The 26199-nt window shown below is 35.1% G+C and overlaps 2 protein-coding genes and 1 pseudogene across 2 annotated transcripts; 1 reads left to right on the top strand and 2 right to left on the bottom strand.

Moving 5' to 3' along the window:
- The first annotated feature begins 1567 nt into the window (after positions 1–1567).
- Positions 1568–5585, top strand: LOC122279739 (UDP-URONIC ACID TRANSPORTER 1). The gene is made up of 4 exons (XM_043090539.1): positions 1568–2222; positions 3119–3222; positions 4468–4696; positions 5285–5585. Exons 1-4 carry the CDS (start codon positions 1779–1781, stop codon positions 5429–5431), a joined length of 924 nt encoding a protein of 307 aa, XP_042946473.1. The 5' UTR covers positions 1568–1778; the 3' UTR covers positions 5432–5585.
- Positions 5586–5873: 288 nt separating this feature from the next.
- Positions 5874–7936, bottom strand: LOC122279524 (annotated as a pseudogene).
- A 5149-nt stretch (positions 7937–13085) lies between these two features.
- Positions 13086–16062, bottom strand: LOC122278141 (mitochondrial acidic protein mam33). The gene is made up of 3 exons (XM_043088242.1): positions 15882–16062; positions 14950–15281; positions 13086–13478 (listed from the first exon to the last, which is right to left on the bottom strand). The coding sequence occupies exons 1-3, from the start codon at positions 15993–15995 to the stop codon at positions 13313–13315; spliced, it is 612 nt and encodes a 203-aa protein (XP_042944176.1). The 5' UTR covers positions 15996–16062; the 3' UTR covers positions 13086–13312.
- Positions 16063–26199: the final 10137 nt, after the last annotated feature.

Below are 26199 nucleotides of genomic sequence, written 5' to 3'. Positions count from 1 at the left end.
AATATAACCAACCCAAATTGTTGCCAAATAATATTTTGGCCATAAAATAATTTTCTGGCTAATATCTTTATCAATCGCTACACTTAGAGAAATAAAATATCGATCATTATTGTTGCAATCTCCCAAAACTTTTTCGGTTCCTTTTCAAGGACCCGTGTTCTTTTTTTCGATAAGCTTCTATTACTTGATTTTCATTGCCATGGCAAATTCTTCCAGTTGCATGATTTTTTTTTAACATTTCAATAAATTAATGAGCATTTTCTAATTTTTCTGAATTGTGAAATTAAACAAAGCAGGTTTTGTAGATTTTCTTTTTCTCTATTGTCTTCCACTTTTCATTTTGTCTCTGTATTAAGATTTCTTTAGTTAAAACTTTAGGGTTTTGAAGATCATATATAATAAAAATGGATTAGATAATTAATATTTTTATAGAATAGTGATAGATTTAGAGAATTTGTTATTTGATATTGAAAAGTAGCTAACTAAATTTATAAAAATAAATATTCTAGTCAAATTTTAACTAAGCAACTACTAGTACTCTAAGGGGCCCAAATGAATAAAGTTTATTATAAAAAAATCAATGAGTAATATTAGATATATTTATAAAATGTATAAATGTTATATATTTTATTTGAAAAAAGTAAAATTTATTATTAAAAAAGATTATTTTTTACGTGTATTACATATTTATTCAATTTTTTAATAGGAGTGCGTACTTCTTATATATTTTGTGATTGTATCTTATATTTTTAAAAATTAATTTTTTTATATAGATCACATACTGATTTAAGAAAAAATACGAAGCAAGTAATGTTACATATAATCATTAGTTATGTAAGTATCAGACATTTTAAAAAAAAAATAGAATTTATTATTAAAAAATTAATTATTTTATATAAATTATATATTTACTCATTTTAATAAAAAATGTAAAATTCAATGACTACAAACATTATTTATTGTTTTTTCAAATTAAGTATCCGACAAAACGAAACACGTGTTGAGATCTGGAACACGAAGTGTCCACGTGTCGAAACTTGACATTGATTTGTTAGCGGTAAAGTAATTGAATAAAGAAATGAAGTTATTTTCACGTACGAGGAGGTAAAAGTAGAATTGCCACCGACACGAGTAAGAGTGTCGTTTGGTTGGCTCCGGGAGTCGACGATTGAGTTTTGACCCCTGTTTCATAGATCCTACGAATCCGGGACTCCATAAAAAAGCGTATTCCTCGCTCGCTCTCTTCTTTAGTAAAGTAAAAGTAACACCACACGCATTGATTGATTAAAATATATTTTCAGTTTAAAATTAAAAAATACGATTGATTTACTACGAAAAATGGTGACTGTTATTCATTTTAATGACAGATTTTTGGCTGAGGAAATAAACAGACGAGAGCCATTTATATACCGATCATAATTGGTATATTTAATAAGATATATTTAATTTATTTATATTAAAAATATATTTAATAAGAAATTCACCTGATAAAAAGTAAAAATCAAAACTCAAAAGAGCAGGAAAAGTTATTACAGTAAAAAGAGGATCCGAAAGTGACAGCAATCAGACGTTTCCTCTATTCCCTCATACTGAGCACACATCATACATCCCAGCTATAATCCTCTCCCCCTCACAGCCAAAACACCCCTCTCAAAATCAAACTCAACGCTAGTTGTCTTTTTGTTTTTAAATTTTTAAGAACATATGGGATCCCATTGAAGCTCTAATGCGAGTTTCCCCGTCGAATCCAGGCACCATTTGAGGCAAAACCTGTAAAAATGTCTTCCAAAAAGCAAGCACTTTTCATATCCTCCCTCGTAATCCTCTGGTACTCCTCCAACATCGGTGTCCTCCTCCTGAACAAGTTCTTGCTCTCAAATTATGGCTTCAGGTTCCCAATTTTCCTCACAATGTGCCACATGTCGGCCTGTGCCATACTCAGCTACTTTTCCATCGTTTTCCTCAAGCTTGTGCCCATCCAGGCCATTAAATCTCGCTCCCAGTTCCTCAAGATTGCGACTTTGAGCGTTGTGTTTTGTGGGTCTGTTGTGGGTGGGAACATCTCCCTCAGGTACCTCGCGGTGTCATTTAACCAGGCTGTCGGAGCCACGACGCCGTTTTTCACGGCGCTGTTTGCGTTTATGGTTACCCTTAAGAGGGAGGCTTGGGTCACGTACGCTGCTCTTGTTCCAGTTGTTGCTGGAGTTGTGATTGCTAGTGGGGTATGTTTTTTGTTTGTTCGATCTTTTTTGTTATTCGCGATTCGTTTGATTTCATTACTATTAGCTAAATATTTGTTGGGCTAGATGATCTTAATTCGTTCCGTGTACAAATTTTGTAATTGTTTTTGAAACTAAAAAGTCAATGTATTAACTTTGTGGTTGTTTTATTAATTAATGCAGTTTAAAATTTAAGGTCTCAATTATGCCATAAATGCCAATCCAGATCTGGATCTGTAATTACTTAAAGATTAAAGACGTTTTCTGTGACCTACATAGTGTAATACGGCACATGGAGGTGAAGATCTCAGCATTTACGAGAGAAGTTTTGATAGATAGGATTCCGGATAAAAAGAAATATTATTGATTAAGCAATAGAATAACTGATTTTGGAATGTGGGTAATGACGTTGCAATGGGTAAGTGATGTGGGGATGCCACCAAGGATGGCAAGTTTATCGGCTCCAAAGCTTGTGTATGATGTACTTATTCGATTTCTGACATGGAAAAAAAAAAAAAGGGTTTTAGTAGGGGTATACTAACATATATCTTAGTGTGTTGTAGTTGATATCGAACAGAGTTTCTTATTGACTGCGGAGATTTTATATCAGAAAGATCAGACTGGATTAGCACGTGAAGAACTACTTATTAGAAAAAAAATAGTACGTGAAGAACTGGTGACTGTTGAGCTATACGGTGTAACTTTTAGCAATCATTCAAGAGATATGTACTAGATCGCAATTTTGAAATGGACACTGCTTCTTCATCATCTATTTCTCCTTTTCCAGTTATTCCTGTAATTGACTGCAAAAGAATGAAGCTCCTTGTCCCTTCTATTTTTTTCCCACTGTATTTTCATCTTGTTTTGGTGAAGTTATTAGAATTCTTGGTTTGTGGCAGGGTGAGCCAGGTTTCCATTTGTTTGGATTCATTATGTGCATAAGTGCAACTGCTGCAAGGGCCTTTAAGTCTGTTCTTCAGGGTATCCTACTTTCTTCCGAAGGGTAAATGTTTTGATCTATCATCTGATCATTATTTCATCTTTCGGTGTAGATTCTCTTCCACAATTTATCTCATAACTATCATCGACTATTTCACTTCCATAAGGATGGACTCGTTTTCCCTTTTTTCTGCTTTCCCTTGTCTTGTTGTCAATGTGTGTAGTGTTAAGATTCTAATGCATGCCAGTTTATCTCCTTTTATGGATATCATGTGCTAATATGGAAGAACACAACATTCATAACCGTTCTGAATGAAAGGACTAGTAAAATCTGATCTGCAGTGTTAGCGAGATAGATAAGGAACTCTTATGCCTAATTTAGCAAAATAATGTAACTAAGATCAAGTCCTCATAATTTTGCTTTCTTTGGTATCTAGAAGTACATGCAATCATCATATGTGTTTGTTCTTCAAATATGTTTATTTAGCTTGGTGCACGTATCGATCTTTTTCTTTTTTTCTTTTTCCCATTCATGTTATTTCATATGAGTCTAGAATCAGTCTACCTAAGATATTCAACTATACCGAATACCATACTCTTTTGGAATCCAATTAATCATTGATACTCCAAGCAGTCCTGTAGATCTGTCGTAAGGAGGTGATGGATTTAGTTAATTGGATAGACTGCTCCACTCATGTTGAGGTAATCTGGAACAAGTTAATAAAGGTTGCAGCATTTCTTGCAATGACTCAAGTAATCTATTTTGTGCGTGGGAATGCCATATTTTGGTTCTGCTCTTCTAATTGATGTAACATATATGTAACATCAGGTTTCTTTTTACCATCTTTGTTTTTATGTTAGGATATACTTATTCTTCATGGCATGATATGTTGCATCATATCAGGATGGGAATTACCATGTTTATATTGCTTGAAATCTTGAATGATGTGTTTGAACTCCAACTTTAATACTCGTGGTTTTACAAACCCTTACTTTTAACTGGCCTATTCCTGTTCATAGCCTGCAACATATGGTATTGAAGGAGGACGAAAAGCAAACCCTGAAGCTTTTCATTTCCACTATGAAAGATATTATGAATAGTCCATAAGAGCTAAGAGCTAAGAGTGTAAACAAATGTCAGGAACACTCATTGTAGTGTGAAGAATGGCTGTTATTATTTCATTTGTATTGTCATGATTGCATTTTATAAATGATGTCAGTTTTTCTGTCTTTTGAGCTCATATTGGAATTCGATGATTAATCTTTTTTGTTCTGTTGAGAAAGTCTTGTTATGTTTTGTACTTAACAGGGAAAAGCTGAACTCAATGAATTTGCTGCTATACATGTCACCAATTGCAGTTCTAGTTTTATTGCCTGCAACGCTTATAATGGAGCCCAATGTCTTAGAAGTTACTGTGTCGCTTGGAAAAGAGCATAAATATATGTGGCTGCTGCTTTTAATTAATTCAGTATTGGCCTATTCTGCTAACTTGTCGAACTTCTTGGTGACAAAACATACAAGTGCATTGACACTTCAGGTTTGACCTAGTTTATTCTTCATTATCCTTTTTTTGGGGGGAAATATAGCCACTAAATTTTTTTATTTGCAGCATATAGATATGACTGTTTATCAAACATCATGAATCTCACTAAAGTCATACACGAATGAAGTCCCTCAGTTTACTGGCATAGCCCATCTACTTTCTGTTGATCACGATAATTATATGATGTATATTCTCTATCTTCATATCAAAACTGCGTTAGAATGAAATGGAAAGAATGGCTATGGGTGTTCCTTTTCATGGAACAGTTTTGGTTCCCTCCAAGTTGAAGCCACATTCTTCAGGCAATAGGCAGAATTTTTTTTATTTTTATTTTTATTTTATTTTTTATTTTTTCTGAGTTTTAATGTAATTCATTGTTTTCTGGCTGTTTCTCCCAAATTTATACCATATCATATGGTTTCAACCCTTGAATGTAATACTCTCATCATCTAGCATTAGCAAAACCCCCTGCCTTGATGCCAAGAAATTTAAGCCTAATACTTATGTGTTATGTTGGTTGCTTTCCATTCCTCAAATCTTTCAACTTTTCTTTGTGGCTCCTTGGAATTATGCTGTGATCAGGTATTAGGAAATGCTAAAGGTGCCGTTGCGGTTGTTATCTCAATACTCTTGTTCAGAAATCCGGTTACTGCTCTGGGCATTGGCGGGTACACAATCACTGTGCTTGGGGTGATTGCCTATGGAGAAGCAAAGCGGAGGTTTAGATGAATGGAATAGTTTTAAACGGAGCAGTGGAATTACATGGGCGTAGATTCTTGTAGAATATTGTTTTCATTTATTGATTATTGTGTAGACTAACATATTCTTCGAATCATCCTATTCTGATTTATTGGTGAGTGACATCTCGTTCTTGTTTGTGCCATTTTTATCCTTTTTTATTCAAATATTTTCTTTTATAATGATGGATGAGAGATCTTAAATATCTTGTATCACATGTGTGCTAAAAAACACACACACGAAGAGGGTAATGTTGTCTTTGGATTCAGTGGTAAAAGTACCATATGATTTCAAGTGTGCTCAACCCATGGAAAAGAGAAAGGAAGGAGCATGATTTAGTCTTCCAATGGCCTTGCAAAGGCCCAGAGATGAAGATCTAAAAGAGTTGGATCTTCATATTCCTTCATTCAAAATGAGAACCCATGATGGGAAACAGAAAACTGAGACTTATGAATTAGAACGATATCAAGTCCGCCTGGCTTAACCATTCGAAATCATCAATATTACACGGATAAGGGGAGGGAAAAAGAAAACGGAAAAAGCAGTGACAAAAACCTCTGTTCCTGCTATGCCCATAGCAAGTCCCAGTGTCTGTTTCGTGCAAAGCTGGAGCATCATTGGTCCCATCACCTGTAACAGAAACAACTTCACCAAACAAACTTCTCAAATGGGACACCGAGGTGTGCTTGTCCAATAGCAAAGATCGAGCCATAACCTTTGTCCACAGTTAAGCAATTAAGAATCTGCAATCATCTTAGGGGAGAAATAGTTCGAAGTCAAAACTTATGAAAGCGAGCTTTTAAGAACCTGAATCCTTGGTATAGTGTCCTTCATCTGTTCAAAAGACATGCGACGAAATTCTGGTCCTTCTATTGCCACTCAATCCTCCACACTCTCTAGCAATGGCCTTAGCTGTGTGTTTATATTGTCCCCAGTAACCATACGGACAGTAATTCCAGCAGCTAAACAAGTTCGAACTGCATCCTTGACCCCAGGGCTTACAGGATCCTTAATTCCAACCGCTGCTATCAATGTATAGCCATTATCGGGAATGCTGCTCTCATTGGAAGTGTCTTGTAAATCTTTAAAGGCCAAGCAGAGAGTTCTCAGAGATTCCGATGCAGAGCCATTTATGGTACTTGTGATATTATTTACCTCTTCTTCAGGAGATGAGCAGGTTCTCCATTGCAATCAACAAAATTTTCACACATTCCTAGTATAATTTCAGATGCACCTTTGAAAAATGCACGTACCCCTCCACCTGGAAGAGCTACAAGCACAGACATCTTCTTTGTAACTGAATTGAAAGGCTGAACCTTAAGTATCTTAAACTCTGTGCGCTGTGCATTAAAATCACCACCCAGAAGAAAGCCAAATTCTAAGATTGCTGATTCTGTTGGTGTTCCCAAAATGATATTCTTTCCACTTTCATCCTTATCCACTTCAGAGCCAGTATTTTGAAATATAGCTTGAAATAGGATGCCTAAAACTCTTCCTGATATAACTGATTTTAGAACACATTCATTCCCACTACCTTTTACCTCTACAGAATTTTCAGATATCCATAATTAATCAACTGCCATATGATTTGTGGTCAATGTCCCCGTCTTATCAGTGCAAATGCAACTAGCGGAACCCGTTGTCTCGCATGCAGAGAGATGCCTCACAAGCACCCTTTCATCCATTAATTTCTTCGTTGCAAAAGCAAGGCTCAAAGTCACTACTAATGGCAATCCTTCAGGGACTGCAACAATGATAACGGCCACTGAATAGAAAAATGATAGCTTTGCACAGGTTTCTTGTGAATCACTTTCACTCTCCGTGAGAGTTAGTTTCTTGTCTTATTTATAAGGTTGTGTATACACTTACATATAAGTACATCACAATTAGTGGGATTTGACACAATTACAATTAAAATCACATAGTCAACAATGGAGGGTTAAGATGTGTAAAGTCAGCTATTTCAATAGCTTGTAGAGTAGAGTCAGCTGCTTCAATAACTTCAGTAGGCCCCCTCAAACTGAGCAGAGACACGAGACTAAGTTTGGCACGCAGATGAAGCAATGAAGGCTTACTCAAAGGCTTAGTAAATATATCAGCAAGTTGAGAGGAAGAGGAGACATGCTGAGTTTCTAAAAGTCCAAGGGCAACTCGCTCATGAACGTAATGATAATCAAGTTCAATATGCTTACTTTGAGCATGAAAAATAGGATTAATGGTCATGTAGAGAGCACTTAAGTTGTCACAAAACAAAAGTGGAGGAGAAGAAACAATAACCTGAAGATCACAAAGAAGAAAACTTAACCAAGTTAATTCAGCAGCTGTGTGAGCCATAGCCTGGTACTCAGCCTTAGTGCTAGACCTGGAAACTATGAGTTGTTTCTTGGCACACCACGAAACAAGGGTGCTTCCCAGGAAAGTGTAGTATCCAGTCATGGAACGACAAGTAGTAGAGCAGCTAGCCCAATCAGCATCTGAGAATGCATAAAGATCCATACTACTGGTTGAGTGGAGATGAATACCAAAATTAAGAGTGCCATGCATGTACCGAAGTATCCTCTTAACCATTTGGAAGTGCCCTTCAGTGGGTGATTGCATAAACTGAGAGACATGGTTGACACTAAAGGTAAGATCTGGACGAGTGATGGTAAGGTATTAGAGAGCACCCACTAAGTTTCGAAATTGAGCTGGGTCTGAATATGGAGTAGCAGAGTGAACAGCTTTGACTTTGGTGGATAATGGAGTGGCAATGGGTTTGCATTCCGTCATATTAGCATGGTCAAGAATTTCCAAGGCATATTTAGACTGAGAAAGGATAAGACCATCAACTGTATAAGTGACCTCAATGCCCAAGAAAAAATGAAGAGGACCTAAGTCTTTAATTGAAAATTTAGAATGTAATACGGCGACAAACTAAGTGAGGAGAGCATCACTTGATCCTGTGAGATTTATGTCATCAACATATAGATGAAGAACAAGTATGCCATGAGCATGATGATAGGTGAACAAAGAAGGGTCGGCCAAGTTACAACTAAAACCATAAATAAGAAGGAATGAGCTAAATCGATCAAACCAAGCCCTTTGGGCTTGTTTAAGTCCATACAATGCTTTGTTCAACTTGCAAACATGATTCAGGAATAAATCATGAGAGAACCCAGGAGGCTAATCCATAAAGACAGTTTCAGATATAATGCAAGAATGCATTCTTAACATCCAATTGCTTAATAGACCAATGTTGGACAAGTGCGAGAGATAACACAAGTCGAATGGTCCCTAATTTAATCAATGGTGAGAAAATTTCAGAGAAATCAAATCCATGCACTTGGTGATATCCTTTTGCAACAAGCCTGACCTTCAATCTTTCTACTGTGCCATCAGCTTTAAGCTTGGTTTTAAACACCCACTTCGATCTAATAACATGCATATTATTGGTGTGAGGCACTAAGTCCCAAGTATGGTTAGCATTAATAGCTTCTAATTTGTCAAACATGGCCTGGCGCCAACCTTCATGTTTGAGAGTTGAACGTATTGTCTTTAGTTCCGAAAGAGGGGTAATAAAACTGTAAAGATTGGCATAGCAGGGATTGGGTTTATGAATGCCAGTACATGCCCGAGTAATCATAGGATGTGAAGAGCCAATAGTAGGAGAAGTGGAGTCCTCTACAGCAAGTGTTGATGGGGAAGTGACATCTTCAAGTGGAGGCAACACTGGTGATGGCGTGGTAGGATCACAAATTAAGTCAGTTGAGGAAGATGGTTCACAAACCAGTGAAGAAGTCAACAAATCTGCCTCAGAATCCAAGATATTTGTTGTTGTGATGGAAGATGAAGGCATTGAAAGTTCAATCAAGGCAGCTTGGAGTTCATGCAGTTTTGTGGGAGGCATAGATAGTGGCTGAGACGTAGCAGATGTACCAGCTTCAATAAATTGATCAGCAACTGTGGAGAGTGGCTAGAGATTGACCCATTCATGAAAAGTGGATACATCAGCAGTAGAAGATAGTGAGTAGAGATTGGTAGGATTTTTGAAGGCAAAAATATGCTCATAAAAGATTACATGCCTTGAGATGTAAAACTTGTGAGTGGGAGGATGGAGACAACAATAGCCCTTATGATGCTCACTGTATCCCATAAAAACACATGAGATAGATTTTGGATCAAATTTTTTTTTTCTTGGCATCCCAAATGTAAGGAAAATATTTTGAACCAAACACTTTAAAAGATGAATAATCAGGTTGTCGACCATAGAGCTTAAAGTATGGGGATGCATTATCCAAGGAGATCGAAGGCAATCTATTAATTAGAAAAGTTGTTGTATCAAAATCATGAACCGAACTCCATTGTGGTATATCATGGTAAGTCTTAACTCGCTTATGGTTCGATGTCTATGGTCTACAACTCCATTTTGCTGAGGAGTGCGAGGACAATTGAGTTGGTGTATAATACTAGTTTGCTGAAGATGTTGTTTAAATTCGGCACTAGTAAATTCACCTCCTCCATCCGATTGGAATATTTTAATTTTCTTTCCAAATTGCCTGTTGATATATTTCTCAAAACGAATAAAATGAGAGAAGAAATCTGATTTATTTCTTAGTGGAATAGGCCACATAAAGCGACTACAATCATCAACGAGACATGCATAATATTTAAACTTATCAACTGAAATGGTGGGAGCTGGACCCCACAAATCACAGTGTATCTTATAAAAAAGATTATATGATCTATTAGAAGAAGAACAAAATGGAAGACGACTTTGTTTCCCAAGTTGACAACTCTCACACAGAGAATAATCTTTACTTTTATTAAGGACTTGTATCAATTCTTGGATTTTTATTGAGAAACAGTGGCCTCCTATGGGTGTCCAAGTCTTTGGTGCCAAATGATAAAAGGAACAACCTTATGCCGAACTGAGAAATGTGCTGTAGGAGCAGTTGGTAACACGTACAAATTACTCCGTTTTCTCCCTTGCATCCATACTTGCCTTGTCTTCTTGTTGAGAATATTGAAACCAGTATGATCAAATTCACAATTTATAGGGTGAGTAGATGTGAGTTGGCCAACAGATAATAAATTGCGTTCTAATTCAGGAACAAGCAGAATATTATCTAAATGTATTTTGGAGGAATTGAGTTGTATAGACGTATCACCCATGTGAGTAATAGGCAAAATATCTCCATTACCAACAAGAACATGATCCTCACCAATATATGGATGCAAGTTAGTAAGAATACCTACATCAGATGTCATATGAGCACTAGCACCTGAATTTGTTGTCCATTCTGCATTAGAAACACCATTTTCTATAGTCATGGCAACAAGAGCTCTAGGAAGATCATTGGCTTGATAATAATGATTGAAGCGATTTCAACAATGGAGGGCATCATGGCCACGTTTGCTGCAGATTTGACAGTAAACATCTTTATTTCGTTCTTTAGAACTATTAGAGTAGAAAGTTTGACCAGAGGCAAAAGATGTATGAGGTGTTTGGGGGAAACCTTTGCCTTTACAGGTAAACTAGCCATTATTGTTACGCCCATTTTTAAGACTGTGAGAGGATGGATTTTTGAGATTATTATGACAAAAAAAAAATGCAATATAATTATTAGAGTTATGGGCATGTAGAGTAATGCGAGTCTCACAACTTTGTAATAAAATGTATGATCTCTCCATATGAGGGCATTGGAGGTTTTAACATAGAAGTGGTGAAGGGTTCATATTTTCCACCAAGACTATTCAATAGAGAAAAAACTTTAGTCTTGTCACTTACCGGACTTCCAATGGCAGCTAGGCTATCACAAACATTTTTAGATTGTTTGAGATAATCATTGAGAGATGTGGAAGCATCCTTACGCATGTAAGTTAATCACTAATCCAAGCACCTCTTCGGATAGAGTCCCTATGATCCATCCACGAAGAAGTCGATCAGCTTTCTTTCATTTTTGATATTCAGAAGTTTTGTCATGTTTACCATCACTGGAGCCTTTTGGAACCGGTAATAAAAGAGAAGGAACTGAAAGTTCCCCTGTTAGATATCCAACAAGGTCTTGACTTTCTGCCAAGCCAAGAACTTGCTCTATCTACAATGGATAGTTATCAGGCTTGAGTTTTAATGTAACAAAAATTCTCAACATTCAAGGAAGCAGAAGCCATGAGAGAGTAAACAAAAGAGAGCTCACTTTTCACAGTGGCTCTGATACCAAATAGAAAAATGATAGCTTTACACAGGTTTCTTGTGAATCACTTTCACTCTCTGTGAGAGTTAGTCTCTTATCTTATTTATAAGGTTGTGTATACATTTACATATAAGTATATTATAATTAGTGAGATTTGACACAATTACAATTAAAGTCACATAATCAACAATAGAAGGCTAAGATGTGTAGAGTCAGCTATTTTAATAGCTTGTAGAGTAGAATCAGATACTTTAGTAGAGTCAATTACTTCAATAGCTTCAATACACTGCAGTGACAAAGAAGTTTAGAATTGTCAGTGTAAAAGGTTTCTCCTCATATACATTCATTGGCTCCCTCTTACCTAACAAACTTAGTTCATCAGTCAACAAGCTGTATCCTGATATCTAAATCCCATCTGCTGGAACTTGATCCCCAATTGACAAGTGTGCGATACCTCCAACAACCAAGTCATATGTAGAAATCTTTTTTCTTCTCCCATCTCTAGTTACCTGGATAAAAATCTTTTTCTTCTCCCTATCCAAATCATTGAATTATAGATTAACTTTCCAACCAGAAATTCCAGAAAATTAAGAACTTTTGCGAGTCTAGAAAGTTGAGGACCGGGGAGCTCAAATTCTCACAAGTCACAATGAATAGAAAAAGTGTTACTTAGCACCTTATTAGACAAACATTGATGAAAAAACCTTTTTTTCCTTTTTCTTTTTCAAATTCCTGATTTTTTTAATGTGAAAATTCAATGAAAAAGTCTTTTTCACATAAGAAATTAAAAAAAAAAAAAATTTAAAAAAAAACAAGTTTTGTTCATTTTTATTTTTATTGATGGTTGTCAAATGGATGCTCCCTAACATGACGCAATAGATAGATATTATATGATTTCACGAGATATCTATAGGACGACTATGGTTCTTCAATCTTTACGATTAAACCGTAAGCGGCTTGAGGAGCATTTGGATGAGGCTGAAGAGAGAGAAATTGCAAGGTTCGGCTGCACAAAGGTCGAAAATGTGCACCCATTTGGATTTGAAAGCGAGAAGAGAGCCTCCCTCATATTGGGATCTCAATTCAATGTCTTTTATCGGGTAACCCAAGGAAAAGGCCACCGGAGAACCAAACCCCAAATCCCAGTCTCTATTACAGTTACAGGCCTTCTAGTGAGAGTTGAAATGTGTAGTTATATTTCAATGCCTTCAAATGATTTACTTGTTCGATGGACCCAGTCAAAACCTTTGTCATTGCATTGATGCATTCGTTTTTTTCTTGCATTATGCTGCACCTCCAACCCCTACTGGAGCAGAGTTTGGAACCAGTGGAATATTTATATTTCATGAAAGGATTGCCCCTAAAAAGTTGCAGCTATGCAGCCAATTTTATCAGTTTATCCAAGTCAATTCACTTGTGCTCAAGCTGTAAAAACAGCAAAAACCATAACAATTCCGATAGCTACAAACTAATTGCCATCACCTTCAATCTTGAAATTATTCCAATTGATCGCATCCAGGTTATCAAAATGAGAACCCAGACTGTAACTAGGAGAAAAACTACAATAATATCCCCGCTGATTATTGCGGTTGAGTCCAAACTGCATGCAATATTAAATGACAATTTTGCATACAACATGATGGATTTGGTATTGATGAGAAAGAATTAAGTATGTATGAGTTAAATCTGCCACTGGTTGTCACTTGGTTTTTGCTACCGATGATTCGAGTTTGTGTAACCAGTTCACATATTGGACTTGCTCCTTTTTATGTAGGTGAAGCAAGAGAAAGTTGGTTAGGTTTTCTCCAATTCCCCTAGATACTAAGTACTCCTTGAGAGCATCTTGTAATTGAGGGTCCAAAGAACTGCAAATAGACATAAAAGAAAGAATGATAACATAGATGAAAACAATACAAAGAATCCAGAACAAAGAGGTAAAAAAAAAAAAAAAAACTAAAAAATTAACATGGTGGATTTGATGTGAACAAATAGCATGTGCGCTTAGGCATTTGAAAACAAAAATAAGTAGGATTTGAATAGAAAAAATAAAATCAGAATTTCCTTGAGATAGAGAATCCTCACTTATAAGGTTAAACTAGAAGAGATATAACAGCAGTCTTCATCATTCATGTTCCAAACTTTACTAAAAATTGAGCAAAATATGAGTTTTTAGGTTGTCCTTACCATCCCTTTCCATTATTCTTATATCTTGTCAATGTGCAGCACTATGCTGGAAATGTATGGATCACAAAATCTTCAGATGAGTACCAAGAAAACCAACATGAGCGCTCAGGAAACCAGGAAACAAAGTGCAAAATAGCACTCTCACTATGAGGAGTCTATTTCTCCTTCTAAATTGGCGACTCTCTTGTATGCATCCACTATACTTGGGTGGCACCTTTTGTGAGAAAAACCATGAGGTAGGCTATGATCTAAAAATAGAGATCCTTTTTTTTTTTTTTTTTTTTTTTTTTTTTTCAGGAAGAGGACGGTACCCCAATTTTATTTTATTGTTAACTCTCCCTTATGGCGAATAACTAACATATACAAAGGGGGCATGGGGTTACAATAATCCCAAAACCCAGCTCCTAAAAATAGAGATCCATCCATGAAATATAAAAAGAAGTTAACACCAAGCAGAATCCCTAATAAAGGACCAAATTAACACCTATGTGAGCTAATCTAGATCAGTATAACCATGATACAGCTCCACTATGGCTATTGGCTAACACTCAGGGTGAGGAACTCACATCTATGAAGTAAGGGGTGAGGAAAATGCAGACAAAAATATAAAAGAAAAAATTATTATTATTTATCTACTTTTTTGTGAAACAGATGGATCATTAGTGAGTTTAACCTCAAGGCTTCCTCCTGGAAACATGCATGGTATTCTATTTTTTATTTTTTATTACGAGTAAGAAGATATTTTATTGATATTAAGACGGGCATAATCCAAGTAGACACGAGTGGTATTCTATTTAAAAGAGTCCAATCAACAGTACCAATCAATCTTACAGGTGGATCTTGGTTACTAAGTGAAAACACATCACTATCTTAGTTAGTAGTCTGCTTAAGAGAAACCAGCTCAGAGCAAAACCTGTAATGCAACTCTCTTAACAGGACTCTCTCCTCTTCAAACGATAATTGGACACATCAAATCAACTATATCTGGTGGTTGCTGTTTATGTTATCTATTTAGACCAAAGACCATGCCTCACATGATTATGTGGATTTGAAGGATTACAAGCAATACCATCGTCAAGCAAGCAAAGTCTTTTACCCCAAGGATATGTAAAGGTTGATAACTAGTACACACATATGACTACAAAACTTCACCTGAATAATGGGCCTCTGTAGAGGGAAGAGTTGACACGAATTGATGATGGGATATAGTTGGCATTATGGATGTCAAACTCAGATACATCATTGCCTCTGTAAGAAACTCCACAATCAAACTGCAACATTGAGCTCAAGCCAGGCTTTTTTAAACATACTTTCATCAAAACTTCCCTTGGGAACGCACTCTCTTTTCCATATGTCGCTGGACCAAGCACAGCTGATACAGCAACCTCTTCCCCTGACTCGCATGTTTTCCGCAAAACCACATCTTGGGATTGGGGCGAATCCCATTCCACCAAAAAATTCCCTAAGGAACCACTTTGGTTATTCTGTTTACATATCAACACACATACAAGTTAAGATGGGTCGAATCCTCTTAATTTTACAAGGCTAGGCACACAAGTCAATACATTCCCAAATATTTTTAAATTGCAAGATAAGAAACATATTGCGATGGAGAAAAACAGCTTTCTGTTTTTATCAGCTTCGTTCCCTATCTAGGAACGGAGTGGGACGCCAGGACAGGATGCCCTATCCTTCCTATAATAATAGGCACAGAGGTTTGTTGACTTGAGCTCACATAGAGAGTCATTTTCTTCACAAGAAAAGTTCATGCACCCACTCCCTCAACCACCACCACCAAAACAAACAAATAAATTTCAGATCTCTTAAATTCAGACATTCAAGAGGCTGGAAGTTTCAAGAACCTTTTTTTCACATGCACAAGACGTTTTTGCATCTCTAATAAATCCCATTTACCTTTCACACATCTAATGCTCGAATAGCGCGATACTCATTTCAATAAATGGATAGTGAAGGCTGAGCTATGAATAGCGCGAGATTCATTTCAATAACGATACAATCGAAGCAAAAGAAATAATCGAAAATCTTAACAGGAAAAGCGGGGAGGGTAGAAGGAGATATAGAACCTGAAAGCGATTGAAGGAGTGCTCGTGTGCGATCTCAGACTGCAAGACCTTGAGCAAGTCCAAATCTGGAAGAGCTTTCCGACCCTTTCGCAAGATAGGAGTCAGCCTCGCCATCCTACGCTTCGACTTTCTACGAGATAAGGAAAATACAAATGGATGTGTCCGGAGACTCGGGGTCGAAAAGCTATTCTAATTATTATGAAATTTTATAATAATTTACAAACTGTTATAAAACTATCGAAAGGAGAGAGAGATAGAGTTCAGAAAAGTTATGAAATTTATGAATTTCTTAAAAAATTCGACGATATATATAGGCGTACAAAGGGAATTATGCTAGCTTACTATGCTGCACTATGCTAACACTATTCACTATGCATATGTCGGCCAATTCACTATGCTAGTACTATGCTAGCACTATGTATTATGCATTTGACGACTAACTCAAGGTAGTCATATAATTTATTTTACAACAATGTTATTTTACAACACTCCCCCTTTGGATGACCACATATAATGAATATGTCTCGTTAAAACATTGCCAAGAAAAAACCCTGTGGGAAAAAACTAATAGCGAAGGAAAAAGAGTACAATATTCATGTGTACCGTAAAATGCTTTAAGATTGCCTCATTAAAACCTTGCAAAGGAAAACCCAGTAGAAAAAAACCTTAGCGAAGGAAAAAGAGTACAATCAGTATAAATCTTCAAGACATTACTCCCCCTGAAAAGTGCATGATAAAAGGTCTTCAAGTCTCCGCATTCCAATATTCTGCACAATCTTCTTAAATGTTGCAGTTGGTAATGCTTTTGTGAATAAATCTGCCAGATTATCACTTGATCGTATCTGCTTGATTTTAATTTCACATTTCTCTTGAAATTCATGAGTATAAAAGAATTTAGGTGAAATATGTTTGGTTCTATCACCTTTGATATATCCTCCTCTAATTTGAGTAATACAAGCAGCATTATCTTCGTATAAAATTGTTGGACTATCATTAATCACTGGAAGACCACACTTTTCTTGAATATGTTGGATCATTGATATTAGCCAAATACATTCTCGACTTGCTTCATGAATTGCAATGATCTTTGAGTGATTTGAAGATGTAGCATATAGTATTTGTTTGACAGATCTCCATGATATAGCAGAATTTCCATAAGTAAATACATATCCAATTTGAGATCTACCTCTATGTGGATCTGAAAGATAACCTGCATCTGCATATCCAACTAATTGTGGACTCGAACCATGTTGATAAAATAATCTTATATCAACCGTACCTCGAAGGTATCGAAGGATATGTTTAATGTCATTCCAATGTCTTCGAGTTGGTGTGGAACTATATCTTGCAAGTAAATTAACTGAAAATGCAATATCAGGCCGAGTGCAATTTGCAAGATACATCAGGGCTCCAATTGCACTGAGATAAGGTATTTCAGAACCAAGAATTTCTTCATTGTCTTCACAAAAACGAAATGGATCCTTCTGCACATCAAGTGATCGAACAACCATTGGAGTACTCAAGGGATGAGCTTTGTCCATGTAAAAGTGTTTCAAGACTTTTTCTGTATAATTTGACTGATGAATGAGAATTCCATTTGGCAAATGCTCGAGCTGCAGGCCGAGACAAAATTTTGTTTTGCCAAGATCCTTCATTTCAAATTCATTCTTTAAATATGTAGCGGTTCTTCTGATCTCTTCAGAAGTTCCAACAAGATTTAGATCATCAACATAAACCGCAATAATAACAAATCCGGAGTCTGATTTCTTAATAAAAACACATGGACATATTGGATTATTCTTAAATCTTTCTTTCAATAGATATTCGCTAAGGCGTTTATACCACATGCGTCCGGATTGCTTTAACCCATATAAAGATCTTTAAAGCTTAATAGAATACATACTTCTGGATGTATTCAGATTAGAAGCTTCAGACATTTTATATCCTTCAGGGATTTTCATATATATGTCATGATCTAATGATCCATATAAATATGCAGTGACCACATCCATCAATTGCATATTCAATTTTTTTATAACTGCCAAACTGATCAAATATCTGAATGTGATTGCATCCATAACAGGAGAGTATGTTTCCTCATAATCAATCCCCGGTTTTTGCAGGAAATCTTGTGCAACAAGTCGTGCTTTATATCGCACAATTTCATTGCTTTCATTACGCTTACGTATAAATACCCATTTATATCCAACGGGCATTACACCCTTTGGTATTTGTATAATTGGTCCAAAGACCTCTCGCTTTGCTAGCGAGTTTAATTCAGCTTCAATAGCTGATTTCCATTTTGGCCAGTCATCTCTACGTCGACATTTTTCGACAGTTCTTGGCTCAATTTCTTCATTACTTCTTGTAATGTCAAGAGCCATTTTATATGAAAATATGTTGTCGACAACAGTTTTATTTCTATTCAAAATTTCTCCTGTACTCATGAAATGTATCGAGATCTCGTTATTTTCAGGTACTTGTCCCTCTTGAAGGGAAGACATTTCATGAAATACTTCTTCAGGAGGTTCTTTCTCAGGAGATTTACTCTCTTCATGAGCATCAATTACTCTTATGGCCTGTGTTGGTATGGACTCTTTAGGAGTACCAAATTCATTTTGTATTTTCCTCTTCCGAGGAATTTTGTCCTTAGCACCAATAGGCCGTCTACGCTTCAGGGGTATCTTAGACTCGCCTATTGCTATTTTGGCAACTTGTCCTTAGGGACTGCAGTCCTTGCTGGAACATTAACAGCAGGAATATATGATTTTACCACACCTTTAGTGTCAGTAAATACATCCGGTAATTGGTTTGCAACATTTTACAAATGAATAATCTTTTGAACCTCTAGATTACATTCTTTTGTACGAGGATCAAATTGGAAAAGAGCTTTATTTTTCCAAGTAATTTCCTGTCGTGCTTCAGGTACCGACTTCTTATTACCCAATATTGGAAAAATGGATTCGTCAAAATGACAATCCTCAAAACGTGCCTTAAACATATCCCCTGTAAGAGGCTCAAGGTATCTGATAGATGCAGAATCAAACCCAACATATATCCCAAGTCTACGTTGAGGGCCCATCTTTGTACGTTGTGGAGGTGCAATTGGAACATATACAGTACATCTAAAAATACGAAGATGAGAAATATTTGGTTGCTGACCAAATGCAAGCTGTAATGGTGAATATTTGTGATATGCTGATGGTCTAACTCGAATTAATGATGCTGCATGAATTATAGCATGTCCCCAAGCAGAAATATGAAGATTTGATTTCATGAGTAAAGGTCTAGCGATTAGCTGAAGCCTTTTAATCATTGATTCAGCTAAACCATTTTGAGTGTGTATGTGGGCAACTTGATGTTCAACATCTATTCCTATTGACATGCAATAATTATCAAAAGCTTGAGATGTAAATTCTCCTACATTATCCAATCGAATAGTTTTAATTGGATAGTCAGGGAATTGTGCTCGTAGCTTAATTATTTGTGCAAGAAGTTTAGTAAATGCAGCATTTCTAGTGGAAAGTAGACAAATATGTGACCATCGACTTGATGCATCAATTAAAACCATAAAATATCTGAACGGTCCACTTGATGGTTGAATAGGCCCATATATATCTCCATGAATCCTTTATAAAAAAGATGGAGATTAAAAAACAACCTTTGAGATAGATGGTTTGATAATTAATTTACCTTGAGAACATGTAGAGCATGGATATTCATTGGGTAAGATAATCTTCTGATTCTTTAGGGGATGCCCATACGAATTATCAATTATTCGTCTCATCATTATTGATCCCGGATGTCCAAGGCGATCATGCCAAATCATAAATATTTTGGGATCAATGCACTTCTGGTGCATTACAACATGTGATTCAATTGTTCTCATTTCTGTATGATACAATCCAGATGAGAGGGCAGACAGTTTTTCTAATACGAGCTTCTGGTTCGAAATTATTTTAGTAATGAGAAGATGCTCTTTCTTGTCTTCGTTAATGGTTTCAATATGACAACCATTACGACGTATATCTTTAAAACTCAATAAATTTCTTCTGGATTGTGAAGAAAATAGAGCATCATCAATACAAAATTTGGTGCCATTAGGCAACACCATATAAGCTCTTCTGGAGCCTTCAATTAGATTCGATGAACCGGAAATGGTATGAACATAGGCTTTACTCAATGTTAGATTTTGAAAATATTTTTTATCCTTAAGAATTATGTGAGTTGTAGCACTGTCAGCCAGACATACATCTTTATTATTCATCTCGGAGATAGAAAGTTCATCAATAAGACTCATGATTCTACAAAATATATAAAACTTTCATTACTACAAAACATTGTAGAATAAAAATATTTTACAATAATATGAAGGAAATACATTAATTAAAAAGAAACACTTCCATAATTAACTTTACCACTAGAATCCTCAAAGAAATCAGAAACATCAAGGCTTGTAATATCTTCTCCATCTATAGAATCTAAAGCATATGATGGTTCAGCAAAGTTTGTTTCAAATTTCTTTGTTTTTTCTTTTATAGAAGATTGGTATAAGTCAACCAAGTGCTTAGCTGTACGACAGGTATGAGACCAATGTCCAGTCATACCACATCTATGGCATCCATCTTCATATTTCTTTACAAATTTATTTTGAGGACCTTTGTCATTCTCTAAGTTGAACCATTTCTGGTGGTACAGTGTATATCTATTATTTTTCCTTTTTTGTGGTCACTTCTGGGACCTCCTGTGACGCCCCTAAATTCCGTTTGGGATCGGACGGACATTTGAAGCGTCGAGACATGCAACACAAGGTTACCTGCCCCCGTTCATGACATATAAGATGCAATATTCCTAACATGCATCTAACAATATGCAATATTCGCAGCGGATAAATTTTTTCTTTAGCAATACTATGTACCAAATTGAAAATATCCCAAATGCTTAAAACATACTTCATACATAAAAATCCATTGAACAACTAAGATCACAACACTAGTCCAAAATGGTTATGATCCAAAAAGTAGTAGAGATGCAACTCAATCGTACAAATAGTAATTTACGTTAATTACTATATCAACATTTATGTCGCACCGTCACTTAGTCAACTGTGTCTAGTTGATCAGCTCCTGATTCTCCTTCAGGTCCTGTAACAAGATCTACCATTCGGGAGGAATGGTAGTTGGGACTACCAAAGTGAGATTTGATTACAAAGCTCAGTAAGTTAACAAAAAACTTTCACACAAGCAAATGATGCATGGATGACAGTAAAAGCATAAATGCATAATCAAATTCATAAGTAATTAAAGCATAATTTGGAGTACAACATAGCATAATTGACATAACTTAAATTGAAACATGAACTGAACTTGACTTGACATGAACTTGATCTGAAACTTGACTTAGCATGAACTTGCTTTGAAACTTGAATTAACATGAAAAATACATACTCCACAGTTGTTGTGGCCCCATGTATTTTACGTGTAAATACATATTCCACAATTGTTGTGGCCCCATGTATTCTACGCAAACTTGACTTAACATGAAAAATACATACTCCACAGTTGTTGTGGCCCCATGTATTATACGTATAAATACATACTCCACAGTTGTTGTGGCCCCATGTATTCTACACAAACTTGACTTAACATGAAAAATACATACTCCACAGTTGTTGTGGCCCCATGTATTCTACGTGTAAATACATACTCCACAGTTGTTGTGGCCCATGTATTCTACGCAAACTTGACTTAACATGAAAAATACATACTCCACAGTTGTTGTGGCCCCATGTATTATACGTATAAATACATACTCCACAGTTGTTGTGGCCCCATGTATTCTACACAAACTTATTCTTTAACTGCTTAAATACATACTCCACAGTTGTTGTGGCCCCATGTATTCTACGTGACACAATTGCTGTGTCTCACGTAGTGTATGCGTCACAATTGTTGTGACCCCATACATAAGTAATCAAGATGAAACGTGACTGGAATACGAAAGGACTGGAGCCCTGACGTAACATAACGTGATTTGAACATAACTTGAAATACATGACCAACTTGAGATAGAAATATTTCGTAACATTGCATAACATATAATAGACAACATATTTAACATGACATACTTGTAACAGTGAATATTACATGACTTGACATACATGTAATAGATGGCATACTTAGCATGACGTACTTGTAAGGTACATTAATACATAACAGAATATATTATGTAACAGATAAAAATTTATGACAGAATAAATTCTGTATAATAGACAATTACGTGATAACTTGACATGACATGACATATATGATAACATACATACATACACTGTAGTTCCTTTACTTAGCACACATACACAGTAGACTGCTAGTAAGTTAAAAGCTAACTTACCTCGATCTCCGCGTTTCTTATAAAACTTCAAGTGCGATCACGAGGAACTGTAATTAGTGATTCTAAAAGTTAGAACTAAATTACTAAAAATTTGAAATATGAAAAATACTAACTTAAAGAGTAAAATTTTTATTTTACTCTCTACATGTGGGAAAATGACCGTTTTACCCATAACTTAAGGATTTTGCATACTAACTCCAAAAGTTTCCAAAATTTACATTTCTCATGTAAATTTTGTCCTAAATTTAAATATCAACTCAGAAAAATTTAAAACAAAACACAACTATGAAGAACACACTATGGTCGAAACATCCATAGGCCATTTCCCTTTATTTTTGTTGCAATTCCTTCCAACTTCAAAACTCATGCTTAAACCAAAATTTTGTAACAAACATCTTCCAATCCTAAGTTCAAAACCATACTTAAAACATCCATTTAGAAAAAACTAATAATCAACACCAAACTTTTTTGTAAAAAGATCCAAGCACTTGAATCACAAGTTTTGACCTTAAATCAAAACATCTCCAAGAATTTCAAAAATCAAATCTTACTTCTAATATATTCATAATATCATCCTAACATCAACCATGCTTTAAATCATCAAACTAAAGTCACCAAAATCACAAAATAAGATTTGGAGTTTTTGGTTTTACACTTAGTCCAAAAACAGAAACTTTTTCCTCAACTAGTTTTGATAAATCTCTTGATCTATGACTTATAAATATATGATCTTCAAACCAAACCATTACATGGTTTAAAAAGATATCCTAAAACATATACAAGCTTCTAATTCAAGATCACATGGTTAGAAATTAACCAAAACATAAATTTAGCCAAGAATATCCACACTTTGGCTTATCTGAATATCTCTTTGCATAAAATTTCATATCTTTGAAACTAACATCAAATATCTTCAAAATAATAATATAGCATTTATATAAGATGTTTAGGATCCTCCAATAAAATTATCAAAGTCATTAGAATAGGTTTAGACCACCAAAGAGTTAAACTTTCTCAAAACAGAAACTGTTTTTCCTCTTCCAGTTTATAAGTTTTTAAATCTAAGAAAATCTTTCATCAAAACCTTTAATCATGCAAAAATCCTCAACCAATAGTCATATATACATGTTAACAATACTCCATAAAAATTTCGGACCAATATCTATCCATTAGCTTGGTCAAAAACTCCAAACTATAACATATTCTCCAGTTCATCTCCCAGAATGACCTTTTTATAGTTTACACAATATTTGACTGACCAAATGATCTTCAAATGGGGCAAATAAGATATCTATGTAAACTAGACTAAAAAAGGAACAACTTATATGAAGGAGACTTTATGATAAAACACTTACAAAAGCTTCGAAATGGGTGTACAAAAGACCTCCTAAAAGCTATCCGAGAGAGAGGGTTTGATATTCTTTTAATGGAAAGTGTAAATGAAGATAATTTCGTGGGGAGAGGTGGCTGGAGATACTTATGGATGAGATATGGAAGAGATGAGGCTGGACTTGAGAGTTGAGTGTAGTTTTCTCCTACCCAAAAAAAATCTATAAATGATTATCTTATAATATTCTATCCAATAATATCTAAAAAAAAAAATCAACTTAAGATATTTTTATCTAATAATATCTATCAACTCAAAATATTTTTACCCAATAATATTCACGAAATTTACCTCAAGATATTTCTTTTTATCCAATAATATCTACAGTTTTGAACAGACGTTTTGTCTGAAAATATGAAAAAATGTTATTGCGCCATAAGACTTTAAATAATCCTCCGAGTCTAATGGCACAAACCATAATACATTTTGACACTTCTAACTATCTCCAATAATAAAAAATACACTTATGATACCATAGTAAATAATAACACTAACTATATAGTTAGACAAAAACCTATACGATTAATGGATTCGTGAAAACTTATGAGGTTTTCACGAGGTTCCTAAAGTTAATAGAAATTTCACAATTGAATTTCTAGCGGGCTGTTACACCTCCACTTCTATAGTTTTTCTTACCACGTCCACGCCCCATTTTTCTTTGAAAAGATGCACCATTCGCTTCTGAGAATGATGTAAATCTAGTACCATTCATTTCAGTGAATGATATAGAACCAGTAGGACGTGACTGGTGATTCCTTAATAAAAGCTCATTATTTTGCTCAGCTAATAGAAGACAAGATATAAGTTCAGAATATTTCTTGAACTTTCGCTCTCGATACTGCTGCTGCAGGAGCACATTCGAGGCATGAAAAGTAGTATATGTCTTCTCTAACAAGTCATCATCAGTGACTTTTTCACCACATAATTTCAATAGCGAGCTAATTTTAAAGAGTGCAGAGTTATACTCACTAACACTCTTGAAGTCTTGCAACCTCAGGTGCATCCAATCATGACGAGCTTTTGGGAGGATTACAGTTTTCTGGTGTTCATATCTTTCCCTTAAATCATTCCACAAAATAAGTGGATCTTTCACCGTTAGATACTCAGTTTTTAATTCTTTATGAAGATGGTGCCGAAAAAAAATCATTGCCTTAGCACGATCCTGCAGGGACCTTTGATTTCCTTCTTTAATTGTATCTCTCAGGTTCATTGCATCCAGATGGATCTCAATCAAGGATCCAAGATAAATAATTTTTCCCAGAAATGTCAAGAGCAACGAATTCTAATTTTGTAAGATTTGACATTTTCTACATATATAAATCAGGAATATAAGTATGTTTAACATTTCATATTTATTTTGAAAACTACAAAAATATATTGAAAAACTTACTTGAAGTAGAGGACTATTAGCTTCAAGATCGTCAGAACTTTCGTGCTGATAACGTATTATAAAACTATTGAAAGGAGAGAGAGAGAGATAGAGTTCAGAGAAGTTATGAAACTTATGAATTTATTAAAGAATTCGACGATATATATAGGCGTACAAAGGGAACTATGCTAGCTTACTATGCTGCACTATACTAGCACTATGCACTATGCATATGTCGGCCAACTCACTATGCTAGTACGTACTATGCTAGCACTATGCACTATGCATATGTCGGCCAACTCACTATGCTAGTACTATGCTAGCACTATGCACTATGCATTTGACGGCTAGCTCAAGGTGGTCATACAATTTATTTTACAACAATGTTATTTTACAACACAAACTTTTATAAATATATATATATATATCTATATATAATATGTCTAACACATGATTATGTAGTGAGAAGTATTACATATATCAGCAATATCAATTCAATCCTATGCACAAAACTGGATTATCTCCCCTATCATCAAGGACATTTAACATCTATTTGCAACTCATAGGTTTTGGAAACTTGTCAAAATTCATCCATCTGCAAATTGATGTGCACACTTTATAATGCAATGGGCAACTACCAATCTATTTTTTGATAGCATACCCCTTGATAGTTCTTTTAATTTCTTTCTTTTTGATCCACCTTGAACTTGATCTGAGTGTATTTGTAGTTTGTAGTTTCATTATATATATATATATATATATATATATATATATATATATATATATAACATGCTTGATTAGAAGGGAAAAAAAAGAAAAAAGAAAAAAGAAATAGAAGTATTACATATATAAATGAATTATATGAAAATAAATTCATAAATTGACGCTACTTATCTATATGATCAGTACTTAGATTTACTTCACGATAAAATTAATTTTATAATCTAACGTATCACATTAAATTATGTTATTTTATAAATTTATTTTTATATAATATCTTTGTGCTAAAATATGTCTCTTATATAATACTTAAAATAATTTTAATAAACAAAAGGCATAGTTTCGTAATAACTTTCAAACTCTTATATATGAATCGTGAAGATCAATTGAGTATTAATGCTCAGTTGTGAACAATGGTTTGAAAACAATGGTTTGATTTGGAAGAATATTTA

Source organism: Carya illinoinensis, chromosome 10 (assembly GCF_018687715.1).
Source record: "Carya illinoinensis cultivar Pawnee chromosome 10, C.illinoinensisPawnee_v1, whole genome shotgun sequence".
Taxonomy (NCBI): Eukaryota; Viridiplantae; Streptophyta; class Magnoliopsida; order Fagales; family Juglandaceae; genus Carya; species Carya illinoinensis.
Note: the sequence above shows the minus strand (reverse complement) of the source record. Positions and strands in the feature narration are given on the sequence as shown.

Coding starts and splice junctions, on each gene's coding strand:
- LOC122279739 (XM_043090539.1), top strand. CDS start 1,779: ATGTCTTCCAAAAAGCAAGCACTTTTCATATCCTCCCTCGTAATCCTC. Junction 2,223..3,118: donor GAGTTGTGATTGCTAGTGGG/GTATGTTTTTTG, acceptor GGTTTGTGGCAG/GGTGAGCCAGGTTTCCATTT. Junction 3,223..4,467: donor ATCCTACTTTCTTCCGAAGG/GTAAATGTTTTG, acceptor TGTACTTAACAG/GGAAAAGCTGAACTCAATGA.
- LOC122278141 (XM_043088242.1), bottom strand. CDS start 15,995: ATGGCGAGGCTGACTCCTATCTTGCGAAAGGGTCGGAAAGCTCTTCCA. Junction 15,282..15,881: donor ACTCCTTCAATCGCTTTCAG/GTTCTATATCTC, acceptor ATATGTAAACAG/AATAACCAAAGTGGTTCCTT. Junction 13,479..14,949: donor TACAGAGGCCCATTATTCAG/GTGAAGTTTTGT, acceptor GTCTATTTGCAG/TTCTTTGGACCCTCAATTAC.